The 17699-nt window shown below is 42.3% G+C and overlaps 1 protein-coding gene across 1 annotated transcript in view; it reads left to right on the top strand.

The window, feature by feature from the left end:
- Positions 1–14554, top strand: part of ELP3 (elongator acetyltransferase complex subunit 3) — a 72660-nt gene extending 58106 nt beyond the window's left edge. The window contains exons 11-14 of the mRNA XM_061372165.1: positions 690–780; positions 5207–5272; positions 11348–11575; positions 14425–14554. Coding sequence (XP_061228149.1) covers positions 690–780; positions 5207–5272; positions 11348–11575; positions 14425–14520 — 481 coding nt within the window. The 3' untranslated portion in view covers positions 14521–14554. The remainder of the gene's footprint in view (positions 1–689; positions 781–5206; positions 5273–11347; positions 11576–14424) is intronic.
- Positions 14555–17699: the final 3145 nt, after the last annotated feature.

Below are 17699 nucleotides of genomic sequence, written 5' to 3'. Positions count from 1 at the left end.
GTCTCCAGTGGGACTAACTGCCCTGGAAGGTAGTGGAGAGGCCTAACCTGATCTTGCTTTCAAATTTCATTTTAGTACCTTCCTTGGAGAACTGGAGGAAGGAGTTCTGCCATTTGCAGACTCATGATTTCCATTCCCATAGGAAGGCCCTAGACCTTTGGGATGGGCTTTGCTGCAAATCATTTTCTAAACAGAACTCTCTCACTTTTAAGCAGCTAGTGTCCCAGTATTAAAATGTAATTCTGATGAGTTTTCCCTGATGTCCCTTCAACTCAGAGACTGCAGAAAGATGCAGTCTGGTTCCTAATTGCTGGTCTCAGCAACAGATACCATGGAGGACATCTGACCTGGAGTCACAGGCCCAGCTGGGTGTTCTTTTTTTTCCCAAATTGCCAAGTGAAGAACTGAGAGCAAAATTACAACCTGTTTCTTAGGATTCTAAAAGCCTTCTTTTGTCTTTTTTTACTGAAGTAAAATCTGTAGCTTTTTCACTTCGTTTTTCCCGTGCTCTTAGTTGTGTTTTGTCTGTGTTATTTCCTGTTCAACCAAAGACTTGAAATGAAGGTAATTCAGATAAGTTCTGTGGTCTGCTATTTGGGATCTTGGCTTAGGTGGTTGTAATGGTTTTTTATGGTCTATTGTCTGCTAATGCAGTTGTTTGTGCTTTTTGCTTTTGCTGTTTTATACAGAGATATCCCAATGCCGTTAGTGAGCTCTGGAGTGGAGCACGGGAACCTGAGAGAGCTTGCCTTGGCCAGAATGAAAGATCTTGGGACACAGGTAAAATATTTGTCAGTTGGTATTGAGGAAGAGCTGCTTGATGACTTTATACAAAATAGCATAAAGGAAAGGAATGACTGGAAGGCACAATAGGAGCCAGGTTTACTGCTGAACTAAAATGATCTGCAAAGGTCTTAAAAAAAAAGAGTTAATGATTGAAAAGCACCTTGATGATCCTTCTGAAAAGCTGGTTTTGTTTGGCTGATTTTTAGTTTAGCACTTTCACCCTTTTCCTGAATGCACCTGGTAGCTAGTTTGTGGCATTCCATTTTTTAGCAGAATGAAACCCTTAAATCAGAGAGAAGGCAGGAAGATTTCTCTTTAATTTATGCTATTAGAAATCCTCCTTTCTTTCTTTTTCCCACGCATGCACTTACTTGACTGTACAACTGAAAGAAAAGCTCTTAGTCTGAGGGCAAGAGAGATTTCAGCACAAACAAATGAGACTTGATATTCTTCATATTTCTGTGGTCAAATAAAAATAGGAGTGGGGGTGGAAAGAACAAGGGGGAATTGAGTTCATATTTGAAGTCAGAAGGAGGTACATGTACCCTGTCTTGGTTTTTCTCGGAAGATCACTGCAGCAGCTGGCATTCACAGTGCATCTCATGGTCTGCTGTGACACTGCTCATTCTTTGAGCCTTCCTCTGAAACCCAGTTATTAACCACAATTTGCAGAATCCTCCAGTAAAATTATGCTAAGTTCTTCCTTTCCTGGGATGTCTGACTTCAGTTTTGCCCCCACTGTACAAAAAATATGTGGCCAGGCTGGAGAGGGTCCAGAGAAGGACCACAAAGATGATCCAAGCACTGGGCAGCCGTGTGAAGAAAGGCTGAGAGAGATGGAGTTGTTCAGTCTGCAGAAAAGAAGGCTCAGGGGAGACCTTATCCCCATGTTCCACTATTTAAAGGGTGGCTACAAAGATGAAGGAGACTCCCTTTTTGACAAGAAGTCACATGGAAAAGACAGGGCGTGATGGGCACAAATTACTAATGGGGAGATTCTGACTAGACACAAAAGGGAAATCTTTTCACACTGAGAACCAGCCACTGGAATAGTCTCCCCAGGGAAGTGGTGACTCCCCAACATAGGACCCTTTAAGATTTGTCTGGACAGGGTGCAGGACCATCTAGTCTAGGTCATGCTTTGCCAAGGAAGTTGGAATAGATGATCCTTGAGGTCCCCTCCAACCTGTGATTCTGGGATTCTGTGAAAACATCCCATGAACCACATGCTCCTTGAGGCTATTCCAGAGGGCTTTAATTGCTCTGGTATTCAGGCAGGGACACATCCTCACCACAACTGTTCCACAAATCTATATTGTGATTTAGTGCTCCCTCTTTCTAGCTCAAAGATGTTTTAAGGCATTACTGCATGCAGCAATAGAAAGTCTTCAGCTACTGGGTTTGTGCCTGTAGTCCCACACCAGCTTGTGCTCCTGACCTGTATTTTTGGTATTTAACATAGATCTCTTGGCTACATCTAGCTCCTTTACTGCCTTACTGCCTTTGCCATTTCACTTGGATCTTGTAGGTGCTGTGCAAAAGATCAGAAAAGGAAGACTTAAGACTGTCTTCTTCCAGCTGTGCTTCCGTACCCCTTGATCTTTCCTAAACTGGTGCCCTGGACTTTCTCCTTAAATCATTCATCCCAGTCTCTCCAGTAGCAAGCCAGGATTTGCCAGACAGCTTTGCCAGCCACAGAAGCTTCCATCCCTCCTGCTGACTTTTCACTTCAAAACCAGGCAGGGGAAGCAATCTCCTTGATGCAGCTGAGCTTTTTCAGTTGAGCTTTTTAGGGCTAAGTGAACACTTCTTGGGTTTGATACTGAAACCACATCATTTGATCAGAACCTGATCAAGACCAGCTGGGGAAGCGGGGATAGGTGATCCATGGCAGTCAGGGCAGAGCTGAACCATTAAAAAGCTTGTCAGGCTGGCAGTCATTGCATTTAGAACCAAATCTGTGGGTATCTCTACTGTGCAGGTGATAATAGATTTTAATGTAGTGAGGCAGAAACACTGCAGCTGGTGGAATGAGGAGCCAGTATAGCTTGAAATGTAAGGTACTGTTGTGGTTTTGTTATGTCATAGGAGAAAATTATATATATACTTTGTCCTCTTGTCTCTTAAAGTGAGGAAAAGGCCAAGGCAAGGAAGGGATTCATAGGAATCATATCTTTGCCAGCTCACCAGCTCTGGCAGTTCTGGTATTCATCTCTGGGGAATGGCTTAGTGAGGAGCATGTTAGAGGGATAGGAGCAGTATCAGTCGTGTCAACGCTGCAGCTTGTGTCTGTGGTTGCTGGAAAGAAGTTGTTCTTGAAGGGCCTTATTGTGGAACCAGATGCTAGCCTTTATGATTTCCGGGCACTGAGTGCAAGTGGAGATACACCGTCGGGACAGAGAATTTTTAATCAGCATCCCAGAATACGTTGCCCATTCTCAGCTCTTAATGGAGAGTGGATGTTTCTTTGTCTTTTACCGTGCTGTTTCTGTAGCTAAGAAATTGTAAAGTAGAGACGAATTTGTCTACTCTAGAATCCTCGTATGACAGTGAATCACAGAATGGTTTGGGTTGGAAAGGATATTAAAGCTCATCTAGTTCCAGCCCTCTGCCATAGGCCGCAGACACCTTCTACTAGACCAGGTTGCTCAAAGCCCATCCAGCCTTACGTTGAGCACTTAATCTTGGAATCCTGCTTTTACCATAGCCCACTCTAAAAAACTAACACAAGCCCCCACTTTTTTCCTGCTATTTGGGAGATGGTTGCTTTATATTGATAATGGAATTAAAAAGCATTCAGAGGAGGACAGGGCATGAGATGGAGCTGTGCTTGTTCTGGGTATTCAGAATTTCTGTGTGATCTGTTTTTTGCGTCCTCACCTGCAAGTCTGGCTTTTCAAAATCCATGGACAGGTAGGTGCTCTTGCTGTTAGACCAATTTTACCCTGTTGGTGGAGGTTATCTTCCTTCCTTCCAAATACAGCAGAGCTAGTGGAATGAAATTAGCTATCTAGACTCTTGGTCTAGATATTGTAGACCAATGCCCAGACTTTATAGTTTCACATATAAAAAGTTTGAAAGAAAGCTAATGATAAAAACAGTATTATTCTCCTCAGTAATGATCTCTTAGTCTTCTGGTTTGCAGAAAAACCTGAAATGCAAACAGATGTAACCAGTTACCTACCTGCAGCCCACAAGGCCTCCTTTCCTGGGTTAATTTCATGACCAGGTTAAGTAGTTAATGTTTTTAAGCTACTTCTTCTGAAGCCGATTACCAAGTTCCCAGCCATTTAAAAAACTGAAAAGGAAAACCAAACACCTGTCCAGTAGCTTTTTACAGTAAAGACAAACATCCTTTAGCCTTATAGCTAAAGGATACACCTAAGCCTTATCCTTTAAAGTCTATGTCAGTGTTCTTTGGGACTTCTGGATCAGACCCCTTGGTTTTATAAAGGTGTTTTATGTTGATGTGAATGAGTCCTATTTTTTTTTAAGATAGGTCTGATCTATGTATAATTCTATAAAACAAGCATTTGCAACTCAGCTGCATTGGGTAAATGTCTTGTGGCTATACTTTGCTGACAAAAGTGGGTTAAGTTTAGTGTTGGACTTCCGATAAACCCGCTAAGGTGTGGATGCATGTAGTCTTTCACAGTAGGAGTGTTCATACTATTACACCCCTTTGCTTACATGAACACGTGCCAAATCACTCAACTTCGATTGACTTTGCTGAGAAGCACAAAACTCTATGCAAGCTATAACCCATTGCTCAAGCACTGAACTTGGACCCTCATCTCCTCCTCTGTCTGGCTTCTAAGGAAGGGAAAACTTCTTTTGGCTCTCTTTGTTTTCTGCATCATTGGTCCCAAGCCTCAGTGATGCCTCTGTGGATGCCAGAGCAGTGTTCGCTTTACTTTATGATATTTGGACAGGGCTTCTTCAACAATTCTCATTTAAAAGCATGAAAAGGGGTTGCTGAGATTCAGAATCTGTCCAGTTAAGGACTTTCAGGTGCTTTGGTGTAGATTTTGCCAATGTTAGACCTTCCCAATGAAGGATAAAAATGGATTATGCCAAAATCTTTTTTTCTCTGTTACTTTTCTGTATGTGTTGACTTTGCCTCCAAACCCTGCTGCTTGTGAAAAAGGGTACATTTCCTCTTGAGCCATAATGGTTGCTTAGTGAATTGATTTTTGCCAGCATGTCTTTCCATTTAGCACTAAGACTTCTTTCTGAGGTGTATTAAGAATGGATCGGTGAGCATTTTTGTTTTGAAGTCTACCCATTTGAAATTAATCTGTACAACTTCATGCTCTTTCAGTTTAGTTTTGAACCCAATAGGTGTCTGGAAATCTGTATGTTGCAAAGCTTGATGTTTTTCTCCTATGTAACTTTTTTTTTTCCTCCTTTCTTTTCTTAGTGTCGTGACGTAAGGACAAGAGAAGTCGGAATTCAAGAAATTCACCATAAAGTGAGACCATATCAAGTAAGATTTGTCTTTTGTTTTTGTTTTTTCTCTCTAGGAGCTTCTGTCAGACACAATTTGTTATATGTATTTGGTGTGGAGGCGTTGGGACCCATTTGTTGCACGTCCAGTCCTGTGGTTTGCCTTTGTAGATGGATCCAATTTTCCATTTATTTTCTCAGCAGCTTTGGATGTCTTTTGTTTGAGTGCAGTCACATGCTAAAATTTATGGACCACCATGTTCAATAAACTGACTGCAGCCAGCAGTTACTTTGATATTTTCACTGCTTTAACAAAGTAACTGCCTTCCCTCTTCTCCCTCCTCGTTATAAATTTGGATCTAGAAAATACCAATAACACTGTGTGTGTGTGCTGAACAGGAATGACTGTTTAGCAAGATGACTTTCCATCCTTTGTGAATGTTTACATAGGCAAATGATTTATGTGTAAATACACTTCCACACATACATTTATGTATATGTGAGTGGATCCATTCAGCGTATGACCCTTATGTTGTATTTCTTTTCTAAAATAGTCCACAAAAATATTGGTGTGCTTATTTTGTAGAAAGCAAAATGTTCATTGCTGAACTTCAAACATCCAGTTTAGGAAGCTAATCCTTCAGTTCACTGTAGTCACAAGGAGGGATTGGTCTTTCTAGGGAGTTGTCAGGAGGTCCGTGGCATTCAAGGAGATGAGCTTGCGAATATCACACAGGGTCTGATCCATCTTACTATACATGTATACTGTGGCTGATAAGTCATACCCTCGAAGTATGCTGTTCCTTTTCCTTTGTTGATGTTAGGGAGGGTCTGAAACAATTCTGGAGTTTGTCCATCATATATTGCCTTTACTTTCAAATAAGAATTCTTTGTGCCAGGCAGAAGATACTCCTACTCCGAGGCAACAACCCAAATCAGGACACTCACATCTTTCTTCCCATGTGCCATGGGCACATACCCACTTTCTAAAATGTGAGCCACTAAACTGGGATTAGGTTTTCTCTGTGTCAGCAGAGAGAGAGCAATTCATAGGATCATAGAATCACAGAATGGTTTGGGTTGACGGAGACCTTATCGTCTAGTCTAGGAGACTCTCATCTTGTTCCATCCCTCTGCCATGGGCAGGGACACCTTCCACTAGACCAGCTTACTCAAAGCCCCATCCAGCCTGGCCTTGAACACTGCTAGGGATGGGGCAGCCACAGCTTCTCTGGGCAACCTGTGCCAGGGCCTCACCACCCTCACAGGAAAGAACTTCTGCCTAAGATCTCATCTCAATCTACCCCCCGGCAAGTTAAAGCCATTCCCCCTTGTCCTGTCCCTACAGGCCCTTTCAAAAGCTTCTCTCCAGATTTCTTCTCAGCCCCTTTAGAGAACCTGCTCTAAGGTCTCCTCAGAGCCTTCTCTTCCCCAGGCTGAACAAGCCCAGCTCTCTCAGCCTGTCTCCATAGCAGAGCTGCTCCAACCTTCGGAGCATCTCTGTGGCCTCCTCTGGACTTGCTCCAACATCCTCCTTATGATGGGGTTGAATTGTTGGATACAGGACTGCCGGGGGGGGGGGTCTCACCAGAGCAGAGGTGGAGAATTCCCTCTCTCACCCTGCTGGTAACACTGCTGGTGATGCAGCCCAGGATAAATAATAACCCCAATAAATAATCTTGTTCTTACCAGATTTCTGCAAGAATTGAGGCTGTACAGACTCATTTGGACATAGGCCTGTTCTTGTTATCTAATCTGCGGTCATCTCACAGGATATCTTCCAAAGATGTCTGCTGTCAGTGGTGCTAATCTAATTTAAATTGTAAATTTCTTGAGTAGTTAGCAAATAGCTTATCACAGGGTTTTCAAAGCAGTGTTATGTTGAAAATTCCTTTTGTTAAACTCATCCATCTGAGTGACAGGAGGATGTCATTATGTAGTCTTTGCAAAATTTATCATGACAGCAAGCAAGAGAAATATTCTGAAGATGGTATAATTTTTCATGCACTTTAGACTAATGACAAGGTATGATGTTGTTTTTGGCTTCGTAAGTAAACAGCGCATCCTCTTGATAAGAGAGGCTATCATGTCAGATCTAAAATAAATTAATTGCTTGCTGTAATCACTTATACTTTATGCATCTTCTTTCTGTTAAGGATCAGTAGGCTGTATGTATTTTCATAATGGTGATTACATGTCTGCTTTTAAAAGTATTTCAATTTTTTTTTAGATCAATTTGAAGTAGATTATTTGCCTATAGCTGGTTATTTACAGAGCTGTCTCCAAGCTGCCTTTTCAATTAGTGGCTTTTCTCCATTGCAATGGAAGGTATTTGCTTGCTCGCAGAGTGGTTAAGGCTGCCTAGTGCTATGTAATAGCCTTAAAAATGCTCTAGTGAATTGTTGCTGTAAAGAGACATTCAGAATGACAGTTTTTGAAAGGCGAGGGGCAATGACAGTTCTGTTACGTATATAAACCTACATTAGCATTAAAGCAGAAAGTGTAAAATGCAGAAGCTTCTGTTCCTGCAAAGCAGGATTGTATCAAGGTAATGATCTCAACATAAAGCCTTCATAGGAATAAGGCAGTTTTTAAAGCTGGTTTAGGTTGAGTGTAATCTGAAACTGGATTTTTCCCTTTGTTTGTAAAAGTAAGCTTAAAACAGGCTGTGCCAGAGGTTTGATAGGGTTGTATACTGAAATGGTGATCCACGTTGATGAGGGTTATCCGTACCCAGCGCACACAATGCTTACAGACAATGAACTGCTGCTGGGGATTGTGGTATGCTGCTGCCCATGGCTGTGCACCAGCTGACCAGGAGGTGATTCTGAATGGCTTTTGCCACATTCATATCAGTATCCCAGAAGGAAAAGGCTTTGTAGATCTCATGAGTTCCCAAAACCCCTCTGAGGGGGATTTACGTATTGTAGGGACCCTCTGTACCCAGGGAATTGGGGAGAACAAAAAACTCAGGAGGGACTTTTCTGAGCGTATGAGCTTATCTGGTGCGTGCTTATGGTGCTAAGAAGATGCAAGTAATACAAAACCTCCTGGTAAAGGTTCCTGTAAGTCTTGCTTTGTCTCTGTCTACAAGTGGCTTTCAGACTGGCAATGGGCATAACGCAGCATCTAGTCCCTGCTGGAGGACAGGCAGTGGAACCAGGCTTTCTACTGGTTCTGTTTTGTCCTCAGAAGAAACAAAGAGTTCTCCAATCTTGCCATTTCAAACTCTTAACAGTGCTTAATAATATTTTCAGGGGCTTTTTATACATTAGCAGGAAGCTTTACCCTAACTTCTTCATGTGCTTCTTCACATCCAAACCTAGCTGGAGAATATGGGTATTTAAAAAATCTCTTTTCCTGCACATTTCCATTTTACTGGTGGCGTTATGTACTTAATTGTAGATCTGGATCAGTGTGTGTGTCAGCTGTCCTGACACACAAGCTGGAGCAGAGTTACGCTCTCAGAGAACTTGGCACATCAGTAGATGTCTGCTTGGGTGCTTACCCTGTGAGCTGTACATCAATGTTGAAATGAGCCTTGCTTCTGCAGTCAGCAAGAGATGTTATTGTGAGCTGCGTTCACCCAGGCTTTGTCATGGAGTAGAGCAGGCAGGCGACAGAATCCCGTATGGCTTTTCTATAAACAAATCTTTAATTCATGGATTTCTGAGTATGAGAAGGTTTGCAAAAAAAATACTGAGGTCCTTTGCTTTAGTTTGTAGTAATACTGGGAAAGCATGGCAAGATGCAGTCACCGAATTGTTTAGGTTGGAAAAGACCCTTAAGATCATCAAATCCAACCATTAACCTAGCACTGCAAAGTCCACCACTAAACCATGTCCCCAGGCACCACATCTACACATCTTTCAAATACCTCCAGGGATGGTGACTCCACCACTGCCCTGGGCAGCCTGTTCCAGTGCTTGACAGCCCTTTCGGGGAAGAAATTTTTCCTAATATCCAGTCTAAACCTTCCCAGGCACAACTTGAAGCCGTTTCCTCTTGTCCTGTTGCGTGTTACTTGTTAGAAGAGACCGACCCCACCTCACTACAGCCTCCTGTCAGGTAGTTTTAGAGAGCAAGAAGGTCTCCCCTGAGCCTCATTTTCTCCAGGATAAAACCCCCTAAGTTCCTCACAGGACCTGTGCTCCAGACTCTTCACCAGCTCCATTGCCCTTCTCTGGACCCACTCCAGCACCTCAATGTCTGTCTCGTAGTGAGGGGACCAGAACTTAACATAGGATTCGAAGTGTGGCCTCACCAGGGCTAAGTACAGGGTATGATCATTGCCCTTGTCCTGCTGGCTACACTATTGCTGATACAAGCCAGCCTTGTATCAGCCGTGGCCACCTGGGCACACAGGAATCAATACACCTATATGGAGGGATCAGTCCTATACTGTACCATCATGATAAATGTTAGGAACACCAGTACAGTGCTGGTGCAGGTGGCATCCACTGGCACTTGCCATACACGTTTGAATTCCTGAAGTTAAAGGAATCTGTCAGAACAATGGCAGCTGTACCTATGTTGTGTCTTTAGTTCAGACTAGGGGTGTGCTTTTAGAATCAGAATCCTCTGATTGCTCCTCACTTTGAAAGTATCCGGAAGCACAGCAACCTGAGTCCTTTCCAGTTAATTTAGAAAGTGCCCTCCAAGAGTGCACCTAATGTACACCAGGTGGTGATGGGTGCCTGGTTCATGGCATGTATTTAAGCTCCACCAACATATATTATGTTGTCATCAGGCTCTCAGTACTGCAAACTCTTACTGCTTCTCCTCTGTTGAGCCAGGCAATTTAGGAGATAAATTCAGCCTGCTTAGCAGCTGGTTGTTAAGAGGTGAGTAAGGGAATACCTACAGAAAGGATGGGCAGCTATGTCAGCTCTACCATATCAACTCAAAACACAAATAGTGACTCACTGTCTCACCAGATATGTGACGTTATCATCGTCAGCTACAGGTTGCATTAAATTAACTCAGGGCTAGCTCAACTACATATAAACAGCTCCCGTTATATGACATCAGATAAGGGAGTCATGTCTTGGGTCTTGGCACTGCATCTTGATGATAGTAGGTTGTAACTGTCTGAAACAGAAGGGTTTTATTCTTTCTGCTCACTCATCCCCTAGTTACTCTTCATAGCTTCTAGGTGCTCTGCAGAAGTAATTTTTTCTACCCAAGTGTGGTCTTTTTGTATTCTCTGTAGTCAGCCCACTCTCACTTCACTTTCCCTTCCACTTGTTGTGGTCTTCAGGCATGACTTTGGATTATTATAACAAATTGCATTTGAGGCAACTTACAAGTTGTTACTGGTCAATTCTCACAGTACTTGTCTGGATGATTTTGCTGTCTTCAGAACTGTCTGAATAAGTAAGAAAACTTTCTGCTGATTCTGTAAAGCACATGTAATGCAGTATTCACTCAACACCAGTTTTTTCAGATCCACTCCTGTTGCACTACAGTTTGCTCATGTCGGTAGAACCTGTGAGGTGCCAGGAAGTACTAATTGGTAATCAGTAAGGAAGTTGACTGCTGCTTAGAAGACCCATGTTCTGTAGATACCTCAAGCCATTTCCTTGCAAAGCAGTAGAGACATAGTCATAAATGCAGGTTTAGTTAGGGCAGATGGAAAACTACTCGCTCTAAATTAGCAAATTTGTAACTGAATTCCAATTAGATAGTCCTTTGGTTAGAGGTGAGAGTTGCTGCTCCCATTGATTTTGCACTGGTTATGAAACTCAAGTAACTAAGCAACGTGGAGTTTAGGTTTCTGACTTACAAACATGTAACCACATATGTAACTAGCCCTTCTTGAAAACCTACAAGCAGGATAGAAGACTAGTTCTGTCTCACTGGCAAATACATTTCTATTAAAAGTAGTCGCATGTTTTGTCTTTAGTATGACTGCAGTAACAGCAGTTCTTACCCAGTACTGCTAAAATCCATCTAGGATTAAATTGGCCTTTAAGAAAGCACTTCATGTTTTCTCTGAATCATAATAGTTTATGGAGCCATGAAATTGGTTTTGGTCTGTTCAGTTTGTTGCTTTAAATATTTTTAAGGACATTTTCTCTTTTCCTCTTTGTCCTCGCTTCTTCTCTTTGACCAGATTGAATTAGTTAGAAGAGATTACGTAGCTAATGGTGGATGGGAGACCTTCCTCTCCTATGAAGATCCAGAGCAAGATATTCTCGTTGGCCTTCTACGACTGCGGAAGTGTTCGGAGGAGTCATTCAGACCTGAGCTGAAAGGAGGTGTTTCCATTGTCCGGGAATTGCACGTGTATGGGAGCGTTGTCCCTGTGAGCAGTCGGGATCCTTCAAAATTTCAGCACCAGGTACTCCAAGCATCTTTATTTTTCATCTGTGCCTCTTTCTTGCACCTTCCTCCCCTCTCCCTAGTATAATGGGAGAAGAATTTTGTTATCTGAGATTCATTCGGTTGCTTTGAATTATAGTCACTGCAATAGAAACAGAATTGGATTTGAGCCCCTTCTTGAATTTCACCTGCCAACGTCATGCTGCTGCTGAGTTTTTACTAGTGTGATCATGTTTAGGCAATTGCAACTGCTCTGAAATTACAAAACAAAAAAGCACATCTGAATGCTATCAGTGTTGCTTCATGCCTGTACAATACAAGCTCATATATGCTGCTGCTAATTTGACTTTCCAATATCGAGCATCGTTAGTTTGGAAGTTTCTTTCCTTTAATAACCTGTACAGTACATCAGACTTAACTGCAGGCTGAGTAAAACCAAAACAAAGTGGATACCTTGAAGTGACTTCCAAGCTGGTGTTCTGTGATTTTATGATTCTGTGATCCATCATGTTTTTTTATTTCCTTCTAAAATTAATCATGTTAAGTAGATGAATTTTACTTCTGAAATCTAAAATAATCACAGAATCATAGAATGATTTGGATTGGAAGGGACCTTAAAGTTCATCCAGTTCCAACCCCCTGCCACAGGAAGGAGCACCTTCCACTAGACCAGGTTGCTCCAAGCCCTGTCCAACCTGGCCTTGGACGCTGCCAGGGATGGGGCAGCCACAGCTTCTCTGAGCACCCTGTGCCAGTACCTCGCCACCTTCACAGTGGTGAGACATATTTACATATGGGAACGTGAAGTTTTATTTGGTACTACCCAGTTTTCTTTTAAAGATACATTTATTGAATATGTTCTTCCTACCAAAAATAGAAATCCAGTTTTGGTTCTGTGATGTTTATCGGTTTGGGTGATGTGGTGATACTCCCAAGTAAACCCCTTCAGTTGGGTCAGACGGTTTTTTGCTTCAGACATGCTTGTGAAACCATTTCACATACATATCCTAAAGCATGTGAGGAATGGAGTGGAAAGCTGCGTTTGTAATTCCTTGCAGTGACTCATGAAAATAGCACATTATCCTTCTGCTGCATGTGACATGCTGTGGCTTGCGGTGAGCAAAAATGTGAATTAGATTTTGCCCTGGTAGGTTCTGAACCTTTAGACTGAGCTTTTTAAAAAGCAATCAGTTTGTCCTCTTTGCCAGAAGTGCTCAGGGCTGATGTTTTAAATTAATATCCTTGTATTTATTAATCTTTCCCTGAGTATACACATTAAGATGCAGTTCAGCTAGATGCTGTTTATGTGTGACCATAAGGCAGTGTTTGGGGAGGTGGGGAGAGAAGTGGGTATTTCCACTGTAAGTTAACAGTTACAAATGTAGGAAGAAAAAAAAAATCATCCTAAGTATGTGAGGAAAAAAAAGATACTTTTTTTTAAGAGGGAGAAAATCTATTGAAACTAACCAACTACAAACATTAAAATAGGCTGCAAATTGAAATTTCATGGCATATGACGCACTCATGTTCATTCGGAATAGTCTGTGTTCAAGAGGTTAATCAGAAAATGTTCTTCACAGTTGTGGGGGCAATTTCTGATTAGAAGGACGTTTCTGAATGAAGATTTCTGTGTTACTTAAAAATGTCTGTAAGTGTTCAGTGTTTTTTAGAATTAAATCAATCTGCTTCAGTCTTGCCACAGCCCCATTCTATACATCATGTCAGAAAAACAGATGAACAAAGAGCCAGGTATAATTCTCATCCTAATGTTAAGAGCTTATTAATCCAATCAGTTACTCCAAGATATATAGGACCAAGGAAGTTGTTAAATAGAGTGGAAAGGCTATTCCCTTCTTTTGAAGTATTTATCATGATTCCAGTAGCACTCCTGCTGTGCCAGATTTCCAAACATAAACAGAGGTGTGGATCTGGTCCAGTATATTAACATGTTCATCTGCAGTTCTTTTTGATTTGGCACCTCCTGTGTCATGAGCTGAGCCTACAGAGCAATACAAAGCTTGAGCCTAGCATAACCTTCTGCAGGGGTCATGCACCAGTTTGATGTAGTCTTTGCGGCTAGCCTTGACAAGCCCTATGGCTGCTGCCTGCCTCAATTTTCATCCTGAAACAAGCACGGTAGCAGCTCTTGACTCATGGAGAGGTTGTGGCAATAAAGTCTGAGGTGCTAAGGCTGATGTATATCAGAAAAGTGAACAGCAGCAAGGCCCATCTCTGGTCAGTAGTGTCTGGCCACATCCTGGTCTAGTGAAAGGTGTCCCTGCCTTTGGCAGGAGGTTGGGACTAGATGGGCTTTAAGGTCCGTTCCAACCCTAACCATTCTGTGATCCATTTGAGCTTATATCCCTCATCAGAATGGCACTGGGATCTTTCTGCAATTCAGCAGCATAGGCATGTGCATCTGGTGTTCATGCGCAGACTCTGTTAAATTCACAAGCACAAACCGAGCTCTGTTATGGTGGGTGATTGTTGTTTAGAATTGGTTATCTCTGCCAGATAGGCTCATTCAGCACCAGGAATTATAGGATGCCTACCAAGTCGACCTACCTTCAGTGGATTTAACTTCATTCTGTTCCCTCCATTGAGAAGCAGTCAGACACTAGAACTGCCTATGAATAATTTTCTGATAGAAAAAAAAAAACATTGAGAAAGCTCCACTGTAAAGCTTAGTGTTGGTGCACTTCTCAAGCCCTCTCCTGCAATATTCAGCAATATTCCTGATTACAGGATCATTCCTGTGACAAAAATATAAGTCTTTTGGAACCGTACTAATGCTTACATACTGAGTTTGCTTGTATTTTCTGTTTTTTAGAGAACTTACCTTTTTTCCTGTAATTTCTCCCATTATAGGGATTTGGTATGTTACTGATGGAGGAGGCAGAAAGAATAGCCAAGGAGGAACATGGGTCATGGAAAATTGCTGTAATTTCAGGTACCTTTGCTTGATACCTTTATATATATGTTATATATATATATCTTAATCTGAAAATAAACCCACTGCAGCCAACACCACTGCTGTGAACATTCATCATATTAGGAAGAAAATGAGCATCAGCAGATGTTTCTTCTTAATGGAGTTAAATTCCATTGTAGCTTTGTCCAGACAATACTGTTATTATAAGCAGCATACTAGAGGATGCGCTGCAGGGAACCATCCTGTTCTTAGTGCCGAAGGAGACAGACAGCGTGACCATGGGTGTCTTCCTCCTCCAAACACTGCTATTTCCAACCCTGCTGATTTCACCCCATCGCAGGTTGTTATTGTCGAGGGCTGCTTTCCAGAGTTTATAAGGATGGAAAATTGCCAGCCTCCATTTTAGCGTCTTTCTGCAAGTACTGTCATTAGAGGGGACAGATGTGCTTTTAGGATACATTAAGTATTATCATGAAGAAGGGAGCTATATAAGAAAGAGCTGCAGCCCTTTCTCCTAGTTCATTTTCCAGGCATTGTGGCTAAGAAGAGAGGCATCGGTTCATTGTGTGTGTGTGAAGTCAAGGTCAGGACTGCCTTTGTGTCTTAATTTGTCTTATATTAGCAGTTATAGTAGCCATAGAAAGGTTTTACAGGCATAGAGATCTATGACTGGGGAAGCTGGCAAATTGCATTGAAAGAGAAACTCTTGTTGGTGTAAGATTAATGTATGCTGGGGAATTTAAATGGAATAGCTATATTTTAGACCTCTCAAATGATAACCTGCTGCTGAAAGCCCCTGAAAAGCAGAAATCCACAACTTTGATCCGTGCTGCTCAGTGCTGAAGCAAAGAGTTGTTCTGTGTGTTTCTGGCTCTGTAATGTCCCTGGATGTTGAAAAGCCAGCATGGGCCGTATTGACAAATACTTGTGACAGGGGCCAGCACATGAGTGAGGGCAGTGTGTAGGCAGTAGTCAGATCAGAGAATCACAGAACGGTTTGGGTTGGAAGGGACCTTAAAGATCACCCAGTTGCAACCTCCCTGTAACAGGCAGGGACACCTTCCACTAGACCAGGTTGCTCCAAGCCCCATCCAGCCTGGCCCCCTTTGACCTGCTCGTCATGTTGCTGCTTCTGCAGCCCAGGATGCTTAAAGATAATTCTGTGTTCTGTGGTTCCCCTGTTTCTTATTTAAGACACATGCCAGTCCTGTTTCTTGATTGCTGCTTCATGGTGTCAGTTTGAACTTGGAATTGAGAGGCAAAGGTGAAAATGGTTTCTTTTGGTTTTGCTGGTAGAATCTTGGCTTGGTTATGTGTGGAGAGAGGAAGTCACAGTTCCTCTGTGCTAAAGAGCACTTCTTTTGAGAAGAACAGAAAACATACAGCAATTGCTAAAAAATAATTTATGAAAGCATTCCATGCTAATTACTGATTTTAGCTGTATTTTAGCAAACTGATGTGAAGATTATATTTTTTGCATGAAGATCCAGTGCAAGAAGTGTTGTTTTGCTGCATGCACAGTTTGTGGCATCCTACTAAGAACTCATCTGTGTTCTTTGGATTTTGGTTTGTTTTTTCTTCCCTGGAGTGCGAAGTACAACATAGTGCAGTTTGTCTTCAAATACAGAATACTACAGCATCTGTGAAGACCACAAGATTTCCAGCGTTTTCCTTGGAGATGTTACCACTTGAGTTGCAGTTCCCCTGTAGGTTTTATCTGAAATAAAAATGCAGCCAGAAGTTCTTCCTCCATTGGAGGATGAACTTGGTTTTGCTAATTGTGGTTTCTAAATAGATTTTTAACCTGGGAACCCACTGCACGATTACAACTTCAACATATTGCAAACTTTTGACTGCTTTCTAGAGGGAAGCTTGGAAGGGTGTTATGCTTTCTATGCAGCCTTTGCTTTATATTTTATGTTGAAGAAAATACTTTCTTCAGCAGTATTTTCCAGTCTTGCACTTAATGGCTACATCAGTACTAGTCAACTAAATAGTGCCAGAACATGCAAACTGCATCTTCAGGAAATGGTCCCTGCTCCATGCTGATGCATGTGCTCTACTGGAGGATTGCATGAAGCAGCATTAGTGCTCCTCAGGGCTCCTGCTAGCAAAGTAGCAGAGTGGATGGTTGAATTTTTGTACTATACCAGGTTTTACGCAGGGTATGTCTAAGTGGCAAACTCTCTCATTGAGTTACCCAAAAAGAAGTACATGTATTTTTACAAAAGGACAGCGTGGAGGGTTTTTGTTACTGTCTAAAGATTAGGGCTAGTCTCTAAGATCAACTCAAATTCATTCTAATTCTGGTTAGAAATTAGCAGCTCTGGTTAGAAATGAGCAGCAGTCATTGTGGCAGGGGGTTTGGACTTGATGATCTCTAAAGGTCTCTTCCAGTCCAAACCATTGAATGATCTTGTGATCATCTGTGGCTGTTCCCTATGTTTAAAGATCCTTTGATCATCTGTGACTGTAACCTACCTGGGCTTTGAGTAGGGGCATCTTGTACTGGTTTGTTGCAGAACAGCACATTTCCTGGGGACCCGAAATGAGTGGCTGCCCCCAGTATTCTGCTACATGCCAGAGCCTTGTCTGTCACAGCATGCTAGAGCAGAATGTTTTGCATCACTGATCACTGAAGATCATAGAATCACAGAATCCTAGATTCCAACACTGTCATGGGCAGGGACACATTCCACTAGACCGGGTTGTTCAAAGGCCCATCCAACCTGGCCTTCATCACTGCCTTGGATGGGGCAGCCACAGTTTCTCTGGGCAGCCTGTGCCACCGACCCACCACCCTCACAGAGGAGAACTTCTTTTTCCTGTCTTTCCAGATGTGTGAGGCCAGACACCCATCTCCATCTCCTGCAGCTGGCAGGGTCCCTCTCACCCTTTAGGAAATAAATCTGGGGAGCTGGATAAATCTGGTGGGGTCCAGGAGCCTCTGGTTTGGATTGAAGCATGGCTTGTTTGAAAATGTATTTAACTCCATCCAGATTAAGGCAGATTCAGATGAAAATAAATGTGTACAGCATCTAAAATAGGCAATACAGTTACAAGTGGTTAAGAAAAACAGGAAAGAAAGAGAAAGGGAGGGAGGGAGGGAAAGGGAGGAAGGGAGGAACAAAGCAAGCCACCTCATGACTAATCTGCTTTTAGTGAGGTTGCACTAGAACGCCTTGCTCCTGTCCACCTGATTTGCTGCCCA

Source organism: Neopsephotus bourkii, unplaced genomic scaffold (assembly GCF_033783945.1).
Source record: "Neopsephotus bourkii isolate Nb327-2 ecotype Australia unplaced genomic scaffold, CSIRO-AGI_Nbou_v1 NB_1600, whole genome shotgun sequence".
NCBI lineage: Eukaryota > Metazoa > Chordata > Aves > Psittaciformes > Psittacidae > Neopsephotus > Neopsephotus bourkii.
This window is presented reverse-complemented; position numbering and strand designations above follow the sequence as displayed.